Here is a 25,788-nt window from a genome sequence, read left to right as displayed (position 1 = left end):
TTCTCTGAAGAAGGTGTATGACAAGAACTCAAGTAATAATACCTTTCCTGTCCTGCTCTTGAGCCATCCAAGCTATGTTCTAGTCCTCCATCAAGGCATCCTGTAGTGTTACAAACTTTGTTCCAGGAAGTAAACAAAGGAATGATACATACAATTTTTAATTAGTCATTTCAGAGGGCTCCACTTTTGCTCATACAATCACACTATTCAGAATATTTATTTATAGCCCTATATAGCTTTGAGAAGTTCACTCTGGGATTATTGAAAACTCAAGTTAGACATTCACTGATTTTTCCTTGGGAGCTATTCAAGGACTAGAATCCAGTAGAATTAAAGAAATTCAAATTTCTTGAACTAATTATAAATAAACCATATCYAGAAATGGTTTATTTATAAATAAACCTCCTCCTCCTCCCCCCAAAATTTAAATTCATTCTATTCAAAGACTATCTTTCACCTATTTCCTTATTAAGGTRCTACAAAAATCAAGTCTAAGGCATAACATACTAAAACTGTCACTCCACAGCGAAATGAAAGTCTCAGCTGACATTTTTTATTTTATTTTTAAGTCTTGCTCTGCTAGAAAGACAAAAAAGAACAGAAGAACCTACCTTGGTTCTGTTAGGTAGAAGTTATTTAAGAGATACTGAGATTAATGCTTCTACTTGGAAGGCATTATAACCAGGCCTTGTAACCACAATACAATAGAATACAGTACCAAGAAAGAGGAGGGAAAAAAAACTGACACAGACTTTTCTGATAATCCATGTAGACCACAAGGATCAGAATCATGTACTTTTATAATACTAAGTCTAGCTATTGTAATTCCAGATGATATTGAGTATGTTATATAAAGCAGCATTTGCTCTGATCCTTTAAATTTACTGTATTTCTTTCTTTGAGTATTTGGAATGAAGCTGGAATAATCATTTGACGTTTGCCTCRCATTATTTTATATGTTCCCAATATATTTTTTTTCAAATTACAATAGAAAAGTAATCCACTCAATTTAGGCAACATTCATTTAATTGAATTGTAGATCAAACAGTTCAAGTGATTACTTGGTATGTTTTTATTRCTGGATATGAACAAGTTACTCCCCCCCTCCAAACCCTAGCATCTKTTAATTTTAATAAATTGGAAACAATAATCTGATCAGAAGACCCTAATAATATCTGAGAAGGCAGGGCAAACACAAATAGCCTTCAATGAAGCTCTATTGAGAAGTTGCATCTCTCCCCTCATCCTTCTATTTCTACTGCTAAGGAATGAAGGGAGCCTAAAACACTTTAATCATCTTTCTGTAAGAAAGAGGTAATCTTACAATACATTTCCAAGAAAATGAAATTATATTAAATCAGTGAAGTGAGCCAACCAATTGTCAGATTGCTATAAAAATGCAAGGATTTGCTAAGCCACAGACAAACCTCAATCTTGCAAATACTTCTGCATATATTTAACTATTCTAAACCCTGTCATCAATAGAATGACTTGTATTAAAAAAGTTAATTCTTAATTAATTAATTAATGGAGAATTAGGGTCTACATCTTATTTGCATGACTTCATCTGACTGAATATTATAAAAGTTCCATAAAAATGAGTTTTAAACAAAAAGAACCGCCATCCTACTAAAAAGGAATTAAATCTTTATCAAGGTACTCAATTTGAAGGGTGATTCAAAAACCAAATACTTAACCTGCATTGCCATGTGTAGAAGAGAACTGAATTATGATTATTTGCATTTGGCAAGATTTTCTTTCTTTAAAAAACAGAAAAATAAAACACCAAGATGCACTACCTAGAAAGTAAAACTTGGGGTGAAACTTTAAATATAAAATGAAAATAAAGGTTCTCTGAACATATTGCCACAGATAAAGTGAGAATTTTTTCTTTCCACTATTGTATCTTTAAAAAAAGAAAAGGAATTATTCCAGAGACAAGAATATATTTCTTAGATCCAGGAATGGCATTAAAAAATAAAAATAAACTTACTGAAAAAGACACTATCTTGAGGAAAAGAAGCCAGTCCTTCCCATAGTATTAATTCCAGTGACTTAAAGAGAGTTACACTAAGGATTCATTGGAGCTGTAACTTTAAAGGATAAGCATTGCAGCATACTGAATCTGTTTAATTACAGGTATCAATTTGTGCAATGAGGAAATTTTACACGTAAGCCTTTAAGAAACCTGAAGCCAAACAGAACTTGCCTGCACAGGGCTGCACTCTGCAGCTTAGACTCAGGCCGGGTTTACAAATCAGGAGTTGCAYATGAACATAAATCATGTGATTCACAGTTGCATTTGGGTGTGTTAACCTGAAACTCAGCAAATTTTAGCAGGTGTGGGCCAAGCCATGACAAAGGTTCAGTTAGGCTTTGCACACCTTTTTTCAGCCCTAAGGCACTGAAGCTGGCACAGTTGCAGGGTCAACAGGGTGTCTGAGTTAGGCTGGTACCTTCCATGCTCCCAGACACCAGCTACTTGTAGCTTCAAAGCAGAGGTTGTGTTCACTTTTATGCTACAGTGAGATTTGATTTAATGTCTACAAAAGGACTCTACAAACCTGTATTTCTGGCTTTTCTGTTTGGTGTGTACTTGGGCAGAATAATCTTGTCTGCAGAAAGATAGAATTTAGTGGGGAGTGTCAGGTTTTCTTTATTATACTCTTTAGATAGCTAAATTATACTTAATATGGATTAAGAAGACCTAGAGCATACACAGCTGCTGAGTGTTGCTACGCAGATTCCGTTGCTACCACACACACACAAAAAAAAATCTGCATTTTATTTCTTGCTCAATCTATTATTTAAGTTCACAGAAAGCAATCAAATGACTAAGGTCTTCAGGTATATTTGTATATGCAGAAGTGGCAGAGGTTAAATGGATCTCTAGGTCTGGCGTCAAGGATCAATAGTAGTAACAGAGTTGTTATGAAGGGCTTACAAAGTTACATGTAAAATAGTATTGCAATGGGGAGACAAAGTAATGCAGAGTTAACATTTAGGTTACCCTAGTGCATTGCTTGACACTGGCTTTTGTATAGCGTTACCAAGGCTAAATCCAAGTCATGCTACCAAATCTGTAATCTCAGAGTACCAAGGTGGTGGAGACCCTAGAACAGGAAAAATAGGTTAAAAAACAGCATAGCAGTAATAATAATTCAGAGAACTGAGTGTCACATGTTTTGAAGCATACAGGCCACTTGCTCTTGAGAACTTGGTGCCCATCGGAACATCTCCTTCACACATAAATGAAACTCTTCAATGTTTCCCTAAAATTTCCTCTGCAGAGATGAGCAAGTTGTGATAGCTCTCCTGTCCCAGAATGGCTCCCCTCATTCTTCAGTAGCAAGTGTGACACAGTAGGTAGAGCCAGAATTGAATAATACAAGGATAATATTTAATGCAAAAAACAATTACGTGACTGTAAACTGGATACTACAATGCATAGCCTTTAGGTGACTGACTCCAAACTACAAATTATGGAAAAAAAGCTCTCTATACAGTGTCAGATAAGAAGTGTTCAACAAGAATGAACTAAAATACTCTAGAAATCTGTCTTATGTTAACCTAATAAAAACACTTCCATCTATTTTTTGAAATTGTCATCCTCACTTTGGGCATCTGGAAGGCACCTCCAGATGCAAAGGGACCAGAATCTAAAATCTTTTCTTTGCACCTCTCTCTCTATATTTATAAAAAAGGAGAGGGGAGGAGATCAGAGTTCCTTCTTTTCTTTGGATATATAAACATATTGCATATCAATAACATCAGTATAGATGTACTCTCACATGTAAGAATGTTAACAGAAAAACCTCTCTCTAGGAGAATATAGGACAAAAGTTCCATACCTACATCCCTCATCACTCTTCTGCTAGGGTTTGATACAAGCACTTTTCTTTAAATACCACTCTTTATTTATTGCTCTGCAAAATGCCATTACCAAAAGAGAAAGCCAAATTCACAAATTTAAAAGTTTCCTTGTCATTATAATTTATTATCCATATATATTTTAATATATGTCCATTCAGCAGCTTTCCAGCATTGGAAAWGTTAAAAACCTGGAGACTAAAACTTCACAGAAATGCAGCATTTTCTGGCTGAGCTACAGTCCCCTGGAAATGATAGCCTGGTATGATCTGTGGTCATAAACTTCAACGGAGTTCAACGAGGTGATGCTATAAGAAAAATGTTGAGCTCTTTTTGGAGCTTACAGGAAAAAAAAATATATCTAAGGAATGAATCTCAGCTTTCCTTTACTGCTGCAGTTCTGCTTAACGGGTATAGTGTCTGTCACTGGAAAAAAATCATCATAAACTTCTAAACTATTAATTGAATTGTCCTGGTCTCTCTAATGATATTGCCAATAACATGTCTTAGTGAGACAAAAAAGGGGTTTCAGACCAACAGATCACTTGAGAGGTTGCCTCCTTGAGGCTGAACAGAATTAAAACAGGACATTGCTAATGTGAATTAAGAGATACGATATAACCTGTTCCTAATCAGGCAAACACACAAGCCCTCATCCTATCCACACACATGAACCTTTTTCAAATGTAAAACTAAAAAAGACAATCATGATAGCTTTCAGTTTTTTAAAGAAAGGAATTTGATATGAACTTAGGGTAATACACCAGTAAATTGTTCAGCTGACTTAAGATGACTGATTCATAGCGTCATCCTCGGTTTTGGAGACTTGGCAATGGAAATTAGTAATAATAATAATGAATATACTTTGTAGCTGAGAGGTGCTTGTTGGCTCCCGGTAAAGAGCTTGGTGCTTTCACATCACTTCCTCACAACAAAAATCAGCATAGCTTTCATTAGCTGCTCTTCCCCAAGCCTTTACGTGGAAGCAAGAAAAGCCCAGATGGGTCCTGGAGTGGATGGAGTCTCCCCTAAAGGTCTGCAGAGCTTCTCCAGCAAGTGCACACCGGCAGAACACCTGCTGCCAGGAGGCATCTTCTCCTCCACGAGGCTCCCCATTGCTAGGCCACCACCATTCGGATTGCCCAACTGCCCACGCTCCCCTTTCCAGCACCTTCACTGCCTCTGCTCGTGAACCAGCAGGCAACAGCTGTCTGAGCAGGAATTGCCACCAAAGGGGTAAATCCCAGCCTCGTACTTCCAGCCTGGTGCAGGGCGGGGAGGAGGCACGTGGCGGGCGACGCTGCTGACAGTGCCGGGGTGCTCCGCTCCCACGGCTGCCACCCGGGCGGCTGCCGGGGTTTGACCACGCTGCTGATAATCACTTTAAGACTTTTAAAGAGCCTTTAACTCACATTTTAAATTACTGAAGCTATTAAACACAACTGTCAAAAATTATTTGACAGTTACCTTAATTAGACTAGGTCTCATTTAGTATTTCCAGCACAGTTAAAACTCTTACTTTTCTGGGGGCCATGGAAGTTTCTCAGCACGTTAGGTCCACCAACTAAAATTGAGTTCAAGCAAATCTATTAACGCACTCTAACACATTCCACAGTTCATTACAAATAATAATTACTTTTGAAACTTTCTCCTTCACTGTGAAGAACAGATCTGTCTAAGTAAAATCTTTCAGGTCAAGTTTTGCTGAAAGATTCCTGAACTTTTAAGAGCTCTCTTTGTAACTGCTAGCAGTTGCCACATATACATTAGATCAACAAATTTCACAAAATGCCCAGCTTCTTTCAGACAAACTGGCAATATTACCTCAGTCTGTACACTATTAAAACAGTTCCATACATTATTCATTATACGGATTGAAGTTGCCTGCACAGCTAGAGAAAAACCTACAAATCTGCCTATCAGAGGCAACTTGGGAAGATTTTTTTTTTAAAGATTAACTAATCTACTACTGTAAACATTCTGTAGCAACATTGGACTAATAATTTAGAATGAACATTATTCCTTCTTATCTTTGCAAGTTTGCAGATATTAGCTCAGCTGCCATTTCTCAAATAGGTATTTAATAAAAAAAAAAAAAAAATCAAAATTCGTTTTACTATATAGTGAAGTCAGATGGCACTACTTCTGTTTCCACACAGAAGAAATCTAAACTGAACTTCCCATTGCTGAAAATGTGCAAGTGTAGTTTTTTACATTAAAAAATCCTTTAAATAATTACATGATACTTGATTGTAACTTGATATTTTTGTTAACATTCCTCTGAAGAAATCTTCCTACTAGAAACACAAAAAAAAGCATATACAAATCACATGAACATAGGCAGAACAAACTGCAGAACATTTTAGGAGTATTAGTTGTTAATGCTCCCTGAATGCTAAGTATTAACAAATACTGCCTACCAAAGGTAGTTCTGTGCTTATTTTCCTCAGTATATTGATTATTTTGGATGTATTTAACATAAAAAAAAATCAGAATGCAGAAGTATAACCAATAAAACTGTTTTTTTTTATATATCTGTATTTTCTTCTTAAAATCACAGAGTTTCCGGGTGTCCATAGTGATGCGTAGTGTCATTGTTCATTGCCTTCACAAGGTTAATTCCAGGCCATTTAAATAAATTTTCTTCCCTACATGCTGATGCTGGCATGTGATGTCAACTTTGCTTCAAGTTAGTCATTAAGAGCAAAATGGAGGTGTTTTGTTTGGTGCTTGTGCAGGATGGCACTGCCAGCAATTTTGCTGCAGAACCAGCCTGCCACAGGGCTTACCTTCCTTTATTGCTGTGAAAACACAGTCTATATATGTTTCACATTAGATAATGCTTTCCAGAATCACATTCTCATTGTATTTATATTGTTAAAAAGMTGTCAAATGTTGCTTTCATTTTTATGTATTTTCAATCATTTATTCATGYGTATGCATGCATCTGTATGTGCTATATATGTGCAGCAAGTGTCTCATTTTAAAATCACTGATTCTTCTTACTTTGAAAACCTTAGTATACTGGGAAGGTGCACATACTGTTAAGAGTTCATAGAGCAAAGTGCTGGAACACTAGTGTGATGGGTAGTCATGTATGTACGGATCTGACCACACATAGCCATTTCCACAAGGCACTGTACTTTCTTTATGGCAAATCCAAAGAGATGCCATGTATCCTGCTGCTATCAAACTCAGAGGAGTCGAAGTAGTGGGCCACTGATTGAGTAGTTTTGTCAGCTATACCTATGCAAGAAGATCTCCAATGTTCTACAAAACCACTCCAAAAGATAATAAAAAAAAAAGAGAGAAAATTGGAAACTTATGGAAAATGTTGATTTCAACTCAGTTGAAAGGAAAAAGAGCTAATTCAGAACCTTTCTCAGTAATGAAAGAAAGGGGAGAGAAATCACACAGTGTGGGTCGACAAGATTTGCAGGTACTCACTGTCACTAAGAATCAAGCCAACAGAAATTAAACATATTATTATGGCGAGTGCAATAGAGGACTAAACACTCCACATTACAARGGAGACAGGCTATGGTCAGGATGGGCGAGACAAATGTTTGTAAATGATTACGGCCTGTCCTGGCTGCTGCGAGAATATAAAGATACTAGAAAAAAKGCACTAAAATGGCTTTACAGCACACGCATTCATGTGCTGTCAGGCCCTCAGTCAGAGAGGGACACAAAAAGAGAAAGGGAGTTCTTCATGCACACACACAGGTACAGTATCTTACAGCCTATTTGACTGCAAGAATTTGTCCTTTACAAACACAGGAACTGCAAAGTCAGGTGGAAGGTTTGGTGAGCTTTTGCATATGCACGTCTGTGTGTTCTTCTTAAAGATGTAAAAATGGCTACCAAAAATAACAGATGCTGCATGAAGGGTTGAAGCAAAGGCATTATTTTTTTTTCCATGCTACCTAGAAGCAGACAAGCTCATGTGACTTCCACTGTTGAAAAATTTGCTGCTTACAGCAGCACCACTTACCAGTAATAACAGAAAAGCAAAGGCCCAGTGCGCTTGCTATGTAACAGTCACATATCTGGCAGACTAAATGCTCCTGATACGCGGCTGGTTTTGACGGGAGGTGAGTGGATTTGCTTTCACAGGTAAATACCAGCAAACAAAAACTAATTTGCTAAACATTGCACTATAGAGACAATAGAGCCCCAGGTCACTACTGAAAAATGACTTCGCTTAGCAAGAAGAGCACTGATATTGCTTGCAGTGCCAAGATTGGCTTCCTCCCCACCTCCTCCTTCCTTGTGCATTTACAATTGCAGATCTTGCCAATGTACCACGCTTTTTTGCCCTTTTTTTTTTAATATTGATTCCTAACACAGTGATGGGTAACAATATTGGAAAACACAGCCATTATCTCCCTCTGTCTTCATAACTTACTATACTCCATAGTAAACAAGCTACGAGTAAACAAGGTCAACAAGAACAAAAGCTGAGAAAATTTTCATGGCTTTCATTTGAATGAACTGGACTCTCCATCTACCTTTTCAATTACAGTACAAAGGTAAATAAACAAAAGAACCACTGTGAAGTTATAATCAAAGAGTTACTTAGTCTATCCTTTTTTTCAGTGTTCTTATGAAAGCAGTTTTATTATGCAGAGATGTTTCTCTAACATAAACTGACTTTTTAGGCTTTATCTTGTTTTCTGAAGGAAAGAAATGGTGACAAGATTGCAAGTTTTCTTTTTAATAAACAGAACACATTAACAATATACGATATAAAAATTACCAGTATGAGCCAAAGCCCTTTAAGATCTTGAGCATATGCCAAAATTTCAGAGTTAGCAGATGCTATTAGTTAATCTCATTTTTGTATCTCCTGTAACTGCTYCAGAGATGAAGATACTATATGTTACCAAATCCCAGGAACTTTTCAAGTTTTACTTGAAAAGCAAGTGGTATATTATGGTTTTAAACTCTGAAATCAGCAGAGACTATAAAACACAGTAAATTAGTTGGCTGAGTAACACAGCCAGGATCTGATCCCATAGTGATGAAAGTTTCCCATGATTTCCAAACCACTGGTTCAGTCAGCTCTCTGAGTTATTAAAAAAAAAAAAATAGATTGATCTAACCCCAACATTTTAAAATAGTTGTGACCTTTGCCAAAGCAGAAATAGAAAAATAAAAGAGAACAAATGCTTTTGTTTAAATGCTCTAGATAAGGTCTCAAGACATCTATCTTTTTTTGAAAAACTAAAGAATTTTTAAAGAAGCTTAAGCATAAAAGAGACAGAACTGCATTGTCTGAAATGTTAACATAAGGTAAGGCCATTTAAAAGCTTCACTTATCATTCTAATTTCAAATTACAGTTGCATTTTCTTATTTCACATTAGATCCAGATTCTTGCCAACTTCTTTAATTTTTTTCATACCGTGCTCATGACTATAGCAAAAAATTTTTTCTTTGAATACATCATGTTCATGAGCATCAGACTGATGAACTGGAAGAGGTGGTAAACAAAAAGGGCAAGGAGGTTTAAAGACGAGAGCATACCAATAATACAGCTTCACGTATTAGATTTTTTCCATCCCCAAGCAGTTTTCAGAGAAATGACTTGCTAAAATCACTGAGAATATTGGCTGACCTACAGTATATGGCATTGCTATATAATGACTTAGTATTACAACAGAGCAAAGCTTCTTCCTACTTTCAAAGCTAGCAATTTGATTCAAGTACAATCTCAAACACTTCAGGCTTTGATATTTCCAGTCAACCTCTTTTGCTGCATTTTCTCTGAATGTTACCAATCAGCTACGCAATTTCAGCTGCAAAATTAATCTTTGCAGTCTAGTGTATTTAATACCTACCTTTTAAAACTAAAGCCCTTATGACCTTTATTGTATTTTAAGAACTTTTCGTGATCTAATATCAAACTGAAGTATTTCCCTTAGCAAGTCCAAATAGATTTCTTCTTTTTCAAGTACCACCATTTTCTTTTCTCTAATGAGATGCAAAAATTCTGAAGGGATTCTTGTAACCTGATTAATATTTTATGTAATTGCAAGAATTTCTAGGATTGCCACCAGATTATGAAACAAAATCAAAATAGTATGTGAGGATATTTGCACACAGGCACGGAGAAGTGGAAGTCATATGACTCAGAGATCATTTTGCACTCAAATGTTGTATTAAAATATTTTAAAATATTTTATGAAAATAATTTACATAACTTGTCATTTAGGTAGAAAACACAAAAAGGACACAGACATGACACTAAAAAAAATTAAAAGATCTGTTTTCTACATAGTATTTTACCTCCTAACAGACATAAGACATTTGTTAAGGAGATATGAAAGATTAGATCTCACATGCCAGTTAAAACTGCACAGACACACATTCACACATACATGTGCACACACACACGCAYRCACACACACTTTTTCCTGTTAAAGGACCTTCAGCTGATGCAACTGTGACCTAATCCTCTCTAATGGAGCAAGAAGCCATTAATTCTGATTTTGGCTTCGGAGTGATTATGCCACCCACAAAAAAAGGTAACATAGGGAATCACTTWTCTTTTGTCAAACAGTGAAATTACCTTGTATTTATGGCAACATACTGGACATATTAACAGGTATTTTAAAGGAACAGTTTCTGAAACAGAATCTAAAAGGATATAATCCAGCATACAGCAATTTCGGTAAGTTTCAATAGGATTTTTAAATTATTATTATGTGTACATATATTAAGGATTATTCACTGTTTCAGAAAAAGAAGTTCACTGCCCAGGAGGCTGTAAGGCTCCAAGTATAAACATGAGGCTTCTTTGGATTTCAAGCCTCTCTACCTTGGCTTGCTCAACTAAATTCTTCTGTCACATTCAGCATCCATTACATTTTAACTGTACTTTTTTTATCGCAGATGGCTGGTGATAAAATAGAGTACAGTGCATAATCCACTCTCTGTGTTTCTCAAAACATTTTAAAAGCATAGTCTTATCATCATTGATTCATCCTCCCTTAAATGAAGATAAACAGAAATGCTGAGAAAGGCCTCTGCAGTCTCTAACCTAGAAAAAAAAAATAACCTCTTTAAACAAGAATCTAGTGAGAACTAAAATGTTTTCACTGAAACTGCTGAAACAGGTTTTCTTTGTTTGTACAATATTTGTTTTCTTTAAAGAGTTGGGGAGGCTGGGGGGGGTATTTTTTCCTCCATGACTCATCCAGCACAAATCTCTCCTACAAGAAAGTGTTCCAGAAATAAAAAGTGATACTCAAAATAGTAGTATGTATGTAGATGAATTACTACACTCTACAGCACTGATGGGGAAAAAAGCACTAAAACTGCAAATATCCAACTTGCAAACAGAAATGTGACGGCATTTTCAGGCAAAATTCCTGTTTCTCCCTCAAGATTTCTACGATTTTGCTCCATAAAATACTCATTCCCACCCCAATATATTAGGTTACCTTTTCAAAGCGAATGTAATCACTGAGCGGAGAAGTTACTTAAGTCGGCACTCGGTCCGCTGGGGGGTAGCGGGGTWGGGGGCCGGAGCAGGAGGTGCTGCGATCTCACGGCATCGTACCAGGTTCCAACCTCTCCTGTTTATCTGTTTTTTTCTGTGCGTGGGCTAAACGCTCATTTTGCTTCTTTCGTCTCGGCTGCGTCTCTTCAGTAAGAGGGAGGCTTTTCCGTGTGTTTTATCTGGGGGTGAAGCCGCCCGAGCAGCCCGCGGACGCGGCACGAGGCCCGCGCGGCGGGCGGGCGAAGGCCGCAGGCGCAGCTGGCGCGGGCCGGCCCCGGCCCTCGGCCCCGGCCCTCGGCCCCGGCCCTCGGGCTCGCGCGCCGAGCAGGACTTCGAGCGAGGCAGCTGGCGGAGCTCGGCCCCCGTTAGCACGTCGCGGCACCAGGGCTTCTCCTCCCTGATGCGCCGGGCGGCTTCGCAACCGGCTTTCGTCTTACGCTGAATTACTAACGTGATGATAACTGCAAGCAAGGGGGGGGGGGTGAGCATGTGTGTGCACACGCACACCTCAAACCAACAGTGTAAAACATCTACTTGTTAAAAAACTTAGCAAATATTTATCATTTTCACTGGCTTTTGGCTTATTCTGTCTACAAACACATCACATCATTTTGTAGCGCTTTTCTTCTTCCTCCTCCTCGTTTCTGCTCAACTCAAAATGATGAATGTACAACCAATAGAGTGAGTAACGAATGCATCCAGGGTGACCAAGCAAACTCCAGACCACAGCAGTCTAAGTGMAAAACAACTCATTTTTGAAACCACTCTATCAAAATTCCAGCGGAATGTAAAAACAAACAAAAAAAGGCTTATGTAATTGGGAGGGTTGTAATGTAATGTAATTGGGTTAATGATGTGAAGGCTCATCTTATATATCTCAACTCATAATCTTGGATCAACTCATAATCTTGGCGGCCACAGGTTTAAAGAGAGCAACAAACACTGTAACAAATTTCTGACTTTAGTAACTCTTGTCTCTGGTGGTAAAGGAACACACTTCACTATTTAGATACTTACTATATAAAAATAATACTTTCAGAGGGCTTCTCAGGGTAATTATTTCAGTATTTGTTTGGACAGTAACATTGCATGTGTTTTACCACTATACTACCCTACGTCGGCACCAATTACACAAGAAGGCCAAGGAAAACAACTAAGCTGTATGAAACCATACGTAAATTTATATGCTTTTTTTTCCTTCTCTGCTTATTCTTTAGGTGGACTTGTAGAACAAGAGCATGCATAAAGAAAGAAATAACCACAGATTTTTTAATAATATTGAAAGATAATTAATTTTTTCCCAGAAAGCAGAAAAATAAAATATGCTGATATTATTCACATGATGGATACGCAAGTTTTAAGACAAAGTGGCTGGATGCACGCTGCCTAGCTTTCATTTGGATTCGTGCAGTACAAATCTGCTCTGTGCAATACCGTTACAGTGTGGACAGGTGAGATTACAGACGTTCTGGCTTCTCACAGACTGAGCAGAAAAACACCGAGCACAGCCACAGGTAAACACTATCCCCACTGGATCATGCTTCGTGACGCAAAAGACAGAAAAGAGGACATTCATTTAAAACTTAAAATTCAAGGAAGTTTCCGACTGAACAAAACACACCGAAAAGCTGTCTAATCAGAACTTTTAGCTGTGCTCTCAAAAGTAAGATTTCCTACAAAGCAGAGAGAAGTCACAGTCTACTTTGTTCCAATTAAAATCTTGCGTTGCCCAAGCAATCAGATAAACATGTGAAACAGTCAAGTGGTTTGTATTTTTTGAAAGAACATTCAAATAGTTTGATCACTATTACGTGTTTCTGCAAGTCATATGAAAATATATAACATGTCAAAATTAAGTACCATACAGCTCACGTAATTCCTAATACCTTAACCTTTACAACTTCAGGGAACCATAACCTCTAATCCTAGTCACACAGGCAATTGTTGCAAAACTGACTGCAAAAAAAAATCCTACCTAGCACTTATGCTGATATTAAAAGAAGCAAGCCCCAGAAATAAGCCCAAAATTAACTTAATGCCACTTTTAATGCTGAAGAAATATAACTTAAACCACATAAATCACCCAAAGCTAAAAATTAAAATGCTTCGCCATTCCTTAGGAGTCATCTACTCTCACTCTTTGGAAAATGCAGTAATTCTAAAATGTTGAAAATTAATCTGTGAACAGGTCTCTAAACAACTCTGAGAACTCAGCCAATTTATATATGTTCTATTAGGATAGTTTACAGTAAAGTMAATTTCTTTTCAAAACTGATGGGTTTCACTGTTAAAGACTTGCCCTCCCCAACATTTTTAGTTTTAAAGAAAATAAGAAAATAATACCTAACACATTATAGAGCACATCTCTTGTATGACACGACTCTGTCAGAATATTAAAGAAGTGCTTCTCTTAAAGCTTAAAGTGAACCTACGATTCAATATTTAATGAAACTGAGAAAGCCCAGAAATCCTCCAACTCTCTGCTCTGTGATCTTTCTAAATATTATGCAGCTATAAATTAACACAGAGGCTAGATGAGATTTCAAGTAGCCAAGAATAGCATTTCAATCATCACTCCACAAAAATTCTGAGGGTTTTGTGTCTGTTTGTTAGGGTTTTGGGTTTTTTGTTGAGTTTTTTTTTTTTTTTTTGCTATTTAGCAGCACTAACTTATTATTGCATTATATTGCAATCATACATCCCAGCCCAGTACTGCAGCACTACATTGCTTAAGCATAGCTATGCTCCAGCATGTTTTTAGGGTATGCAGCCAAATCCGCTGTAAACCTAAGGAAGATTTCCATCGAGTAACAAAACTAAACTCTGCACAAATATTTAACAGCTCTGAGACCTCTAAAGGCTTAAAATAATATGCATTTCGTGACATGCTAAGAGCCAACCCCACACCAGCAATCTGCATAATGCAGAGTACTCGGCAAACACGCCACTGCAAATAAAGCATTGTTTCTCCTTCGTATCTTTGAATTCTTCAGAATAAAAGCTGAATGAAATACTAAGACTCACTGTGGCTGCTCACTATACACAATGCAGTAGTAGCTCTTACATTTCATTAAGTTTCTCTAAAACTTCCCATGCCTCACAACAATTTCCCAACCCCTCGCAGGAGATGAAACACAAGTTCATTTAAAACAAACGYAGGATGAGTTCATCACATTTATCTCATTTTTCAAGCTGCTAAAACTAAGCAGTAACCCATTCAAACAGAAAATTTCCCAGACAATAGAATCCTTTCAAACTGCACAACCAATGTGATTTTCTAGTTGTCAGTTTTAGGTGTGTGCCAGCATGAAATGTTCTTGAATCTGAAATTTATAATAATCACCTCTATTGATAACGTGAGCAGAAGTAGAATTACATCACAGTTAACACTTACCAAAATACATTATGTTTCTCATTAATCATGCAGTCAGAATCCCACCGCTGTGTATTCAGCATTAGCTCCCGCACAGGGCTGACATGCAAAACAGAGCTCTTTCATTCTACATTATGTGGAAATTTCCCAGCGTAAGACCCGCGAGTGAGCAGTGTGCCTCCTCAGGATGAGCGCTTTGCAGGCAGTCTTATCCCTGATACAATCCCTGTCTGATTTAGCATTTACTCTGGCTGCATGCTGCACTGCCCATTCTTACTGTAATCTGACTCCTCCTTCTGATGTCCTTGCTGTGCCTGTGACATCAGTACTAAGAGTACTACAAACAGATCTTTTCTTTACCGGGCTCCCAATGAGGTGCTCTAATATCCTGGTTAACCTAACCCTGATTTGGAGGGAAAAAAAAAAAAAAAAAAAAAGGCCCCTTTAAAATCGTATACTTTTTTTTTTTTTTTTTTTTGGCAGCAAATGCATTCAGTGACATAACGTGCTCAGTTACATAATAGGTGGAAAAGACAAAGCGTATATTATTAACGTATTTTTCTCATGAAGGGCAGGCTCCAGGAGGAGCCCTGAGTATCCTGATTCCCCGCCTTCAGTGGATGATAAAGGTGCTTAGCACTTTGCAAGATCATGTCTCCTAAGACTGTTGTTTTTTGTAAATCAATAGTTCCACTCCAATAAATGATTTAAATCCAAATGTTGGATGAAGGCCAGCCTGTTCTGGCTTTAAAAAAGCAACTGATAAATACGTACTTCAACTCCAGTTGAGCTCAACTGATTTTTGAAGCTATGATTTCTTCCCATGAACAACAAAGCACGAGGAACAGGAGCTAGATGACAGAGAAGATTTGTAATGGAGTTTACAACCTTTCACCCTCTGGGTCTCCGGTTCCTCTCCAGCCTAGGTTGATAGTGATAAGTCATTAGCAGCTGATGGCTATTTTATTGTTCTGTGACAAATGAGGTGGTCCTAAGTTCTTACTGAATAGGTCCCTACACAGTCCCTGCCGCAATAAGAACTACTATCTTAGCTGGCAGCTTCAGAGCAAGAAAGACCAAAGATGCCAGTACCAAAATACTCTCTGCTATCTAAACAAGATGCCTCAGGATAGATCTGATGCACACTGGCAGAACAGTGTGGGGAAGACTAGATGGCCAACATTTATGCATGTGTTTTATCTGTTCTGTGAATCAGTAGAAGACATTGGTTTCCTGCTGTCAGCTTGGCATATATCACTGATAATACACTTAAACTAAATAAAGTAAAGTTAAAAATAATGGACAGTATGCTGAAGTGTTTATTTCATTATAATAGGATCTAATGGGATAAATGCTTTCATTCCACAGGAAAGAGGATGACAGGTATAATTCATTTAAAGCTCCACTTCTTATTTGTAAAAGCTCCACACAGTAACACCAGCACAGTAACTACAATTTCATGAGGTCCAATCACTTAGGGCAAAATTATCCCACTAGCACAGCAGCTGACAAATGCTCCAATTGCAGCAAAATAGCTAAAGAGTTCTGGTGTACATCACAGCTACACATCCACTGGCAAGAGCATGCCACATCATTGCTTTCACTAGGTTTCATGCTATCTGCATGAAAGTCACTGGGATTATACACTGAGGGGGAGGGAGGAGGAAGAAGACGATAGAGAAACTGGGGCATGAAGTTAAGTCATGTCAGTTAGCGGTAATTTTGCAGCTTTCTGTCTTAAATCCATGCCCCAGTTTCTTATTCCAAGCGTCCATAAGAAGAAACACACCTAAAAGGAGAGAGAGAGATGCTCCACAGATAATCTCCAAATTAAGCTTTGCTTCACAACTACGAAGAACATTGTGCATGAGTCCAATATGAGGCCACAGTGCATGAGGTAGAAAGTTCAAGACTTCTTGCATGGTTCATACTGACAAATGACAACTTAAATTGAGTCAATCCTAAATAACAATGGAGACCTACACTGAAGAAACACTATCTAGAAACCCCTGGAAAACATTGCATAGAAACCAGGACCTCCATTTTYACTAGAGGGATTAGGGCCACAGATAATGGTGGGTATTGAAGATACCATCCCTTCCTTTATCTCACCATTATAAAGCTCATTCACTTCTAATTTACAAGAAAGGTCATTTCACTATGTGATAAAACACCACACGAAAAGTCTGGTTTAAAATATCTCAGCCGAGGCACTCTAATGTTGTCTAAGAGGTAGGCGTAAGCTACTAGAAGGAGCCTTCTGTAGCAGAAGTGTTTCTTCCCCTCCCTTCACTAAGGATAAAAGCTCAGCGAATCAATTCACTGCAAAATCCTTCAGCTCTCTCACGGCTCTGAAGCACTTTTGCAGAGGGCTGCACCATGTCCTTTAGGACTTTTGCACAGACAGGCAGGAATAGCATTTGCCTGTGATTTTGTGTTTTCCTTATTGCAGGAAGGTTAAGGCWCATTCTAACTTGAGTCTGACCCTATAATATCTCAGCTGCGTCTAGCCTCAATGTTCTTCCAAGCTGATATGCCTTCCTGATTAATGTTATCAGTTGGCCAGCTGAGGACCTGGGTAGAAAAAACTCCTGTTTGTGTGGAGATACCATTAGCAGTTAGGTAGCAACCATACTGCCTTTATGTGCAAGTTGCTCTGATACTGTTAGGCATCAATTCAGTGWTGCCTAATAGTAGGGCAAGATCCTCAGGAAGCTTAAAGCAGAAAAGCACCACACAGAGCAATCCGCAGCTCGTTCTGAAACACCTCTTAAACATACTCTACAGCATGCAGCTCAAAATGCTACCTCCACTTTGGTTTTATACTTTAAGATGTGCAACAAGACCATCCTCCACTTTACCATACTCCATCTTACTTCTGTTATCACAATAAGCATATAATCAAAGTAGMCAAAGAGAAACTAAAACAAGATTTGTTTAATGAATTTCTTTGCATTTGAATTATGGAACAAATGCAAATGAGGAGGGAAAATCATTGCTGGTCTTTCCTGGAAAGCTTTCACAGTCCAAATCCACATTCTCCAGGCAAAACTTTGTTTTCACTTACACAAATAAAATGCCAATATGTGCAAGAAGCTTTAGAGTTCCAAGCAAGAGACATAGAATAAGTTCTACTCCCAGACTGGGATATTGTCACTGTCAGTGAAAACAAGGATCTGCCTAGTAACTGCAACCCAAAAGGGCTGGTATTTTAACTCCAGCATTGAGGACTCTGCTGCACACAACTGTGGAGAATCACAGTGAGGAGCAGCAAACACTTGTGTGCATTTGGAGATATGAGCAGACTCRGTCTGGGCATGCAAAATCATGCAGACTGAATGAGTAAATCAGCCCATGATGTCAACCTGTGGTGCAAACTTGCAATCATCAACAAGCCAGCATAGGCTAACTGGCATTTAGCTTTGCTGCAAACATAGAACAACTGCAAATTATCATGTTTCCATKAACAAGACAGCTACAAAAACAAAAGCTAAAAAATCTTGCAATTCAAGAATGGGGTACATGTAACACAGGAGAAAATGCAGCCTCCTAAAGTAGCTCCCCTACCCTTATTTCTTGTACGCTGCTTCCCCTCCCTGAAAGCCCATCCTCTTCCCTAACAGCCTTTTTCCTAATAGCATCTCTGTCCATGACTTCCCCTTCTGCCCTTCCTCACCTTGACACTTTTGTAAAGGGTTCTCCGTAAAGGGCAGATTTTCAGAAATGCAGACTACCCACTGGACATTATTTTATTTCATTTATTTGTATACTATGCATTTTATTTATTCCATGGAATAAGTAACAAACAAGGTGAGAGTACATACATCCCAGAAGCATAATGTATACCTTACATTTCTCCTAAGATRGTAAACCTGCAGATTACCTTACATGCATGACTTGGCCTAGAGCCAGGAGGCAATTTTTGTGAATTACCCCACTATCTACACATTCCACTGATTTCTACTTTCCTACTGATTTACACAGTGCCCCCGATGTAAGTATTAAAACCAATTTCAGGCCTCTCTATTGCAAAGACCAATAAATATTTAATACTAATGCACCCAGTTAATTCCCTAGGATTCCTGGAAAACTCTTCCAATCTTGAATTCTCCCAGGGCCTAGACAATACTAAATTTATACCTAGATTCTAACCAATTAGCTTTCATGAATTTCAATTAGTGAGGCTGATCACAAGCATTTTCTTGCAAATGCGGAAGCATATCCAGGGACACTTTGATGGCAGAAATACAATACTAGGCAACTAGACACTAGCAACACAACATGATCAGTTTGTACGTCTTGTATAGTAAGTTAAAAGATCTCATACACCTAAGAGGTTTCCAGATTTTCCTAACACATTTCATCTACTATACATAGACAGCTATTAAGAATAAAAATGTATCGTGCAACTATTTTTTCCCTAAAAATAGAATGGAAGAAGCCAACCAAATCATATTGGATTTCTCAACTTACAAAAAAGTCCTTAAACTAAAAGTCTTGAATGTAAATTAGGGCTAGAACYTCTGTAAATTTTCAAAATTTATGTATGGCAGATTTCATTCTTATTAATGCTACAGTAACGACAGTGTAGAAGTAACAACAACAACAACYACCAAGTCAGTTCTGTAGGGCCACAAAAGCAACTGGAAGTGTTCCCAAGAGCATAACTTTGTGCCTCAATTCAAATATACTAMGGGCATTGGTTAGAAATCTGGTTTGTTTTTATTTTGAAGCCATCTGGAGCGCTTCAAGACATACTATAAAATAACACAGATTTTGTGAGTCGTTACTAATTTCTTGAGGTTAYAGCAAAGGGCAAGAAGGGAAGGAATGAGTTACATTTGTATATTTTAACTAGCCATAAAGGCTTATCTTCGGTTTTGGACTTTTTCCACTGGATAAAACTACCAAATGCGTTTTTCACTCTTGACTCAAAAGTGTCACTTCTGGAAATCTGCAATATTTGTCACCATGAATACCATTTAACTGCAGCAGTACCCAAAGGAACTCTGTACAGCCACACGTGAATTCGACTGGAGGAACTTAATTAATCTTCCTGTCACTTCCATGATGCTTTTCATTAGTTTAGCTGCTATCTGATCAACTGCTCCATTCTCTATTGGAAATGGCTAACCAGAACCTCTTATAAAAGCATTTTCCAGAGGTAAACAAAGACTCACCTTTGATTCCAAAAGCCTTTACAAATCTTACCCATGCAGACTTTATCAGTTCAATAACAGTGCTTTCAGCAGCGTTATTTTTAAGTAGCTGGGATTTTCTACATGTGAGGCTTAAGAATTATAAATAGCATCAATCTGCATTTTTGTAGGCTTACAGCTAATACTTACAGTACTTTACAGTTTGAGCACAGATGACATGCGGCAAATGAAAGGTCATATTTTTCTGAATTTCCTTTTCATGAATATGGATAGTCATTACAGTGCTTAAAACAAACAAACAAACAAATAAAACTGCCAATACAAAACCACGCTGACATTTCAGGAACTGTCCCTGCTTGCTGTCTTATCAAATGACCATTTTTGTCATCTTYTGCTCTCAGTATTTGACAAGATTTAAGACAATGAATATGAATGAATATACAACCAGTACAGAAGCTTCTTTAACTATGTATATGGATGGTAATTTTAAAGAGAAACATTGTCTTAAAAGAAAATAAATGGTTACAAGACAGAGGCTTGTCTGAGTCCACATCAAAGGTATTTTTCACAGTAAAATCTATGATTATTTCAGTCAAAGACTGAAAACTGGAACTAGTGGTAACATCAACTCCAATATGCACAGTCCTTCCTTTCTCCCTCTCTGCCTTCTCATGTTATATCAATACTACGCTCAATAAAATTTGTCTAATTAATGTGTGTTTTTAAATATATCTCATGTAGACAATCCATCACTTTCTTTGGTGACGTATACAAATAATCAGTCGATCTCCAAGTTTTACTTTGTCTGTGCCCGATTTATTTCACTAAATTAAACAGTAATTCAGTATTTCATAATTTCACCCACGAAAAAAATCCATTAGGAATATCAAATCACTTCTCCATTTTCATTTCTCGTAAGTCTGCTATATTTGATAAGATTACTTTCTTTACTTTTCCTACACTTTCTCTAAATCACAGATGATTTTCTGTTCACCTTTTCCATACTCCCTCCAATTTTGCAATATACCATTTAAGGCTGATCCACCAAAACCTAGGCATTGTACTCTCACCATTTAAAATACATGAGTTTAAATTTACAAGTCTAGATATTGCATTGAAAAATTCTGTACACCTTTCAGGCTCCAGATTCTTTTTAGACCTCATTTTCCAGGATACAGACCATCTACGGGTCTGACCTACATTTTGCACCCCTGATTGTCCCAACCTGAATTAGTTAAATTTGGTATKCAGAGGAGCTGTCAATTAACCACTTCATAATCAGATGGGTCTTGTCCTTATGCTCRTATATTGTATTTGTTTAAAAGAAAAGAGAGTGGCCAAACACATTCATGAGTCTGATAATTTTAGAAATGATAATCAAATGTGAAGTCTCCAGTAAGAAAAAAAATCTGACATAATAAAATGTTTATATTGTTAAACTAAAATAACTAAAATTAACTATGTTTTATTTAGAGCACATTTCTTTTTGCTCAAAAATTAGAGCAACATGAATATTGCATAGATACCGATTACATTTCKGAATGCTGGCACATCGTTAGCACTCGTCTAGTCTCCTGTGGTTTCACATTTTTTTCAGAAAGCATACCAATGAAACTGGGATCTCCTCAGACAGATATTATAGGATTAATATATAAAAATTATCCTGGCCTACTGCTTTTAAAAGTCCAAGTAGGTGCTGCTTGACATTCTTCTTTTTTGCTTCCAGGCATTTTGGAAAGTACTTCAGCATCCTCATGATATGAGGACCAWATCAAGCATTTCTCAAAATCCAGAATAAAAATAAAATAATTAACACTTATGGCTCTTTCAAAACAGTTTTAACAATCTTACTATCTCCATCTAGTGGCTTATATTATTAGGATATTTGTTCTTAATRTACTCTAAAAACTCCTTATTGTCCTTAGCGTTGCCAACCATGGATTTTTCATTTTATGTTTTTGGATTTCCTTATAAATTTTCCATACTTCTATCTTCTAATTTATATTGATTACTATCCATTTCCCCATTTACCATTCGGTTCAGAGTTGCTTTTTATTTCTAGTTGCTGACCTTATTTTGCTGCTGAACCAGAGCAGGACTTTAGCCAAGTTCTTCTATTTGCTGAACATGAAATAATTTTTGTAGTAATCTAATACCTCTAATTATTTAAAGAGGTGTCAATTTTCATTCCAAGTTATTCTATTTTTTTTCTTCCCATACAATTCGTCTCCTAATTTTCCTTTAAGAAATAAAGGATCTTGAAGTACCTACTATATAAAAGATTTTATCTGTATTCTGTTTGCTCATACAGAATACAATCAAATATATTTCCAMATCCTAAAATCCCTAGATGGAAACCCTTTCAAAATATGAGCTTGAAACATTACTCTTTCTTTTTCTTGATGATGAATAGCGCTGTTCAAAAATGAAGAAAAAAAGTACCAATGTAATACGATTTCAGGTTCCCAAGTGGTTATGAAGGCGTTGAGCAGGAATCTCAATATACAGCCGCAAGAAAATGACTGAAGGTAGGTGCAGTCCCAGTGGGAACGGGGGCAGAGTAACTTGTTCTATATATTGGGTGAAATGATGGGAGCAAGGCTGCAGTGTGGATCCACAGCCAGGAAGAGGTTGAGACACTTTGCTTCAGCACCTGAAGGGTCTGCAAGTTGCCAATACAGTGGTTAGGCCTGGGAACAAGCAGGATCTGAAGGCATGTCCAGCTTTAACAACCTAAAAGGGAGATGCCTTGTTTAAAGCAGTGCTTTAGGTGGTTGAATGCCCCTAGGGCACCTTATCCCATTGTAAAATTGTAGAACAGGCCTCTCTCCGCAGGTTCTTCTCTCCTTCCATTGGCTCATTAAGGGGTATCAGCGTTTAACTCTGGTTAGACGTTGTGCTTTTAGCCTGCTAACACTGGATAAGATAAATTTTATCTCCAAAGACTATAAACCATTCTAACTAATCTCAGAAAAACATATGTGGATTCAAAACATCATGTTTAATATCCAAAGAAAAACTATTTTGGCCACTCCATCGGTGGTATCAAAGGTGACGCTAGTTATGGGTGAGTAGGCCACAATACAGCAGAAGCTGCTATGCAGAGGAGAAGGACAAAATAGCAGCTGACAAGACAGTAATTTAAGGATGTAAACAGATGCAAGTTACAGTATACTATTCAGCTTTTCATGAAAGATTTAGCCAATTTATAGTTTTTTTTCACACCAGTCCTGACTTTATTATTACATCCATATGCAAGTATTTTGCAGTCCTACACATATGAACTTCATGATAAAGTGTGAAAAATGAATTGGYATACAGTGCCAATCAGTGCACATCAGTGATATATATTTTTTTTCATAGTCGATCTTATAGTACACTGGTTTTGACTCACAGACTGGCACCTGATTTTTTTTTACATGTGTATGGAGCTGCCTACCTGTCAGCTGGATGTCCAGCTTCCCATCATAGTCAATGGAGATCAAATCAATGCAGTGAATGAAGTCAGGAGAGTTATTTATCTCATCTTAAAGTAGACACTTATATTTGGTCACCTTAGTAGCTCTCTAAGCTCCACTAACTATACTGACTAGAAATCCACCAATCAAAAGAAGAGCTTAGACATATAATTACAATTCACATTTAGACATCTATATACAGGCACCTAACTTTACATTCTCTGAAATGTGAGCTGATTCCCAGCCAAGGCTTCCAGACCTCTCCTAAGAATCAGGACCCCTGCAGATCACTCATAGCCATTGAAATTCAGTGCCATCTGGGATCATCACAGCAACTACCAACTGTGCTCAGCAATGCTAAGCAGCAATTTAGAACAGGACATGAAGAACACCTGCAAGTGAAACTAGCATGAAATTTATACGGGAAGAACTGAATTACCTATTAACAATTTGGAATTAACTATAACATTAGCTTCCCCAGTGCTAGAATAAAAATCCTRAGATCTTAAGTGATCACACAGTGCCTCAATATTTCATCCTATGAAAAATCCAAAGATTAAAAATGGCTTTCTTTCTGCAGAGAGAAGTGTCACTCTTGAATGGCCTAGTTGGCATCCTACAATAAATAAGTGTTCCACTGAAATCCCTGTTGATTATCTTATGCTACTCATGCTTATCTTTAAGAAAAATAAAAAATGGAATCATGCCACAAAATGGCTGTTAGATGATGTAGCCTTTTAGTCTGAATAAGAAAGACAAAGATTTTTAAATCATGTAGAAACAACTGATCTCTTTTAAATAYGGAAGCTCTGTTTTTCTTCTCCCAGAAGAAAGAGGGGGGGGAAAATAACTGCTTTTTAGCACACTGCCTATAATGTTCAAATACATTCCTATCTGTTTTATATTAATTAACAGTAAAAGGACAGTTTCATCTTTGTTCCCACCTTTTGATCTTATTGACAGAGCCTTCTGTCATTCTAATTCAGTAAGACATTTWCAGCAAAAAACTCCTGTATCTGTTCCTGACTTTCTTGTTACATCTTTTTCTGTATGGCTTCCTTTTGATCTGCCATACCTCTGCATTTAATTATCAGGTTTGAAAACACCTTGCCATTATAGCAGCCTATAAGCAATTGTGGCTATTTCCCACAGCCAAGTGAAAAGGCTGTATCCCACAGCCAAGCTCTCTCTCTCTCTCCAGGATGCACTTTTATAGCCCATTTCATTACAATACTTCTCAAACACATTTCATGTCAAAATAATTAGGATAATTATTTTCAAATATGACTGGGTAAATAGCATACCACTTCTATTTTTATATAGTTCAGTGACTTGATTTTTAGTCAGTTTGCAGCTCAGTAACTCTAAAAATAGGAACATTTACTCTAGGTGCCTAAATATGGATTTAGAGACAGAAAACACTGGCCTGAGTCCTTAGTTCACAGAGATTATAGCTTAATTTCATATTCCCAATAAAGCATTAAATACTGAAAGAACTTCAGATAGGTCTGGAAGCCCCAGCCATATCTCTGCAGACTSTGCATGTACAAGACAACTGCTCCAAACATACTGATTGTCCATGAATTCATCTCATATAYGAGGCCTGCGCCAACGCATCTCAGCTCTGAAGCGGGGTTAGAGCAGAAAAGGCCAGCTGTAGATCTGCAGAGGTCTGCATCTCTGCCCAGAGCTGAGGAAGGAGCTGCAGATAACAGAATAGAAGGGGACTTTTCCATGAAGATGCAAGATAGTATGTGTGTTGCTATGCTTTGCCCCAGTGCGACCTTCATCTACATAACCTGTGCTTTCTCTTAACATAAAGAAAGTGATCTTTGTTTTACGAGCATTTAGGCTCTGACTGCTCATGTAAAGTTAACTGCAATGTAAAAGTGACTTATAGCTCATCTCTGGGTTGCAGTGATTTGGCAGTTTAGGTGTGTGTAATAGAAAGCAGTACCACTGACAGAAAAGCTTTCAYGGAAAATGGTGTAAGAAATAGAAGGCCTCAATAAAATCATTTCACCCCAAAGTCTGCAGCACCTATTTTATCCCACTAAAGATAATTTATCATGTTCTATAAACTGGTGATACYTTTTGTGCTAGAACCCTTTTTCATTACTTATCTACTACTTCCTTCCTTGATCACTGTCCACCAGAGCATTTCATCAAGTAATTGTTTTTACTAAGAGTAACTGCCTACACACTTAAATCCACTATGCCATGTTTCATCATCATTTACACCCTGTAAAACCAATAGCTTTAAGAAAAAATTCAGCAAGCACTGTGCACAAGTAATGCAGTATTATCTAAAGCACGTACACACACATATATATACACACAGAGTCAGACATATGCATACACACATATATACAGTATAAGTTGACAATGCTAGGTGCTGAGCATTATAACAACACAAAAATTCA

The 25,788-nt window shown here is 37.5% G+C and overlaps 1 protein-coding gene across 2 annotated transcripts in view; it reads right to left on the bottom strand.

The window, feature by feature from the left end:
* ZNF385D (zinc finger protein 385D) overlaps positions 1-14,981 on the bottom strand; it is a 157,346-nt gene extending 142,365 nt beyond the window's left edge. The window contains exon 1 of one of the 2 annotated variants that reach the window (XM_085308232.1): positions 14,770-14,981. In XM_085308232.1, coding sequence (XP_085164358.1) covers positions 14,770-14,791 — 22 coding nt within the window. In that variant the 5' untranslated portion in view covers positions 14,792-14,981. Of the gene's footprint in view, positions 1-11,316; positions 11,527-14,769 lie in introns of those variants that run through there. The other variant, XM_085308233.1, reaches the window with a different exon arrangement.
* Between the last annotated feature and the right edge of the window lie 10,807 nt (positions 14,982-25,788).

Source organism: Rhea americana, unplaced genomic scaffold, assembly GCF_003343005.1.
Source record: "Rhea americana isolate MKP2758 unplaced genomic scaffold, rheAme1 scaffold_271, whole genome shotgun sequence".
NCBI classification, from domain to species: Eukaryota; Metazoa; Chordata; class Aves; order Rheiformes; family Rheidae; genus Rhea; species Rhea americana.
The sequence above is the reverse complement of the archived record's forward strand: the minus strand, read 5'-3'. Positions and strand labels throughout refer to the sequence as shown.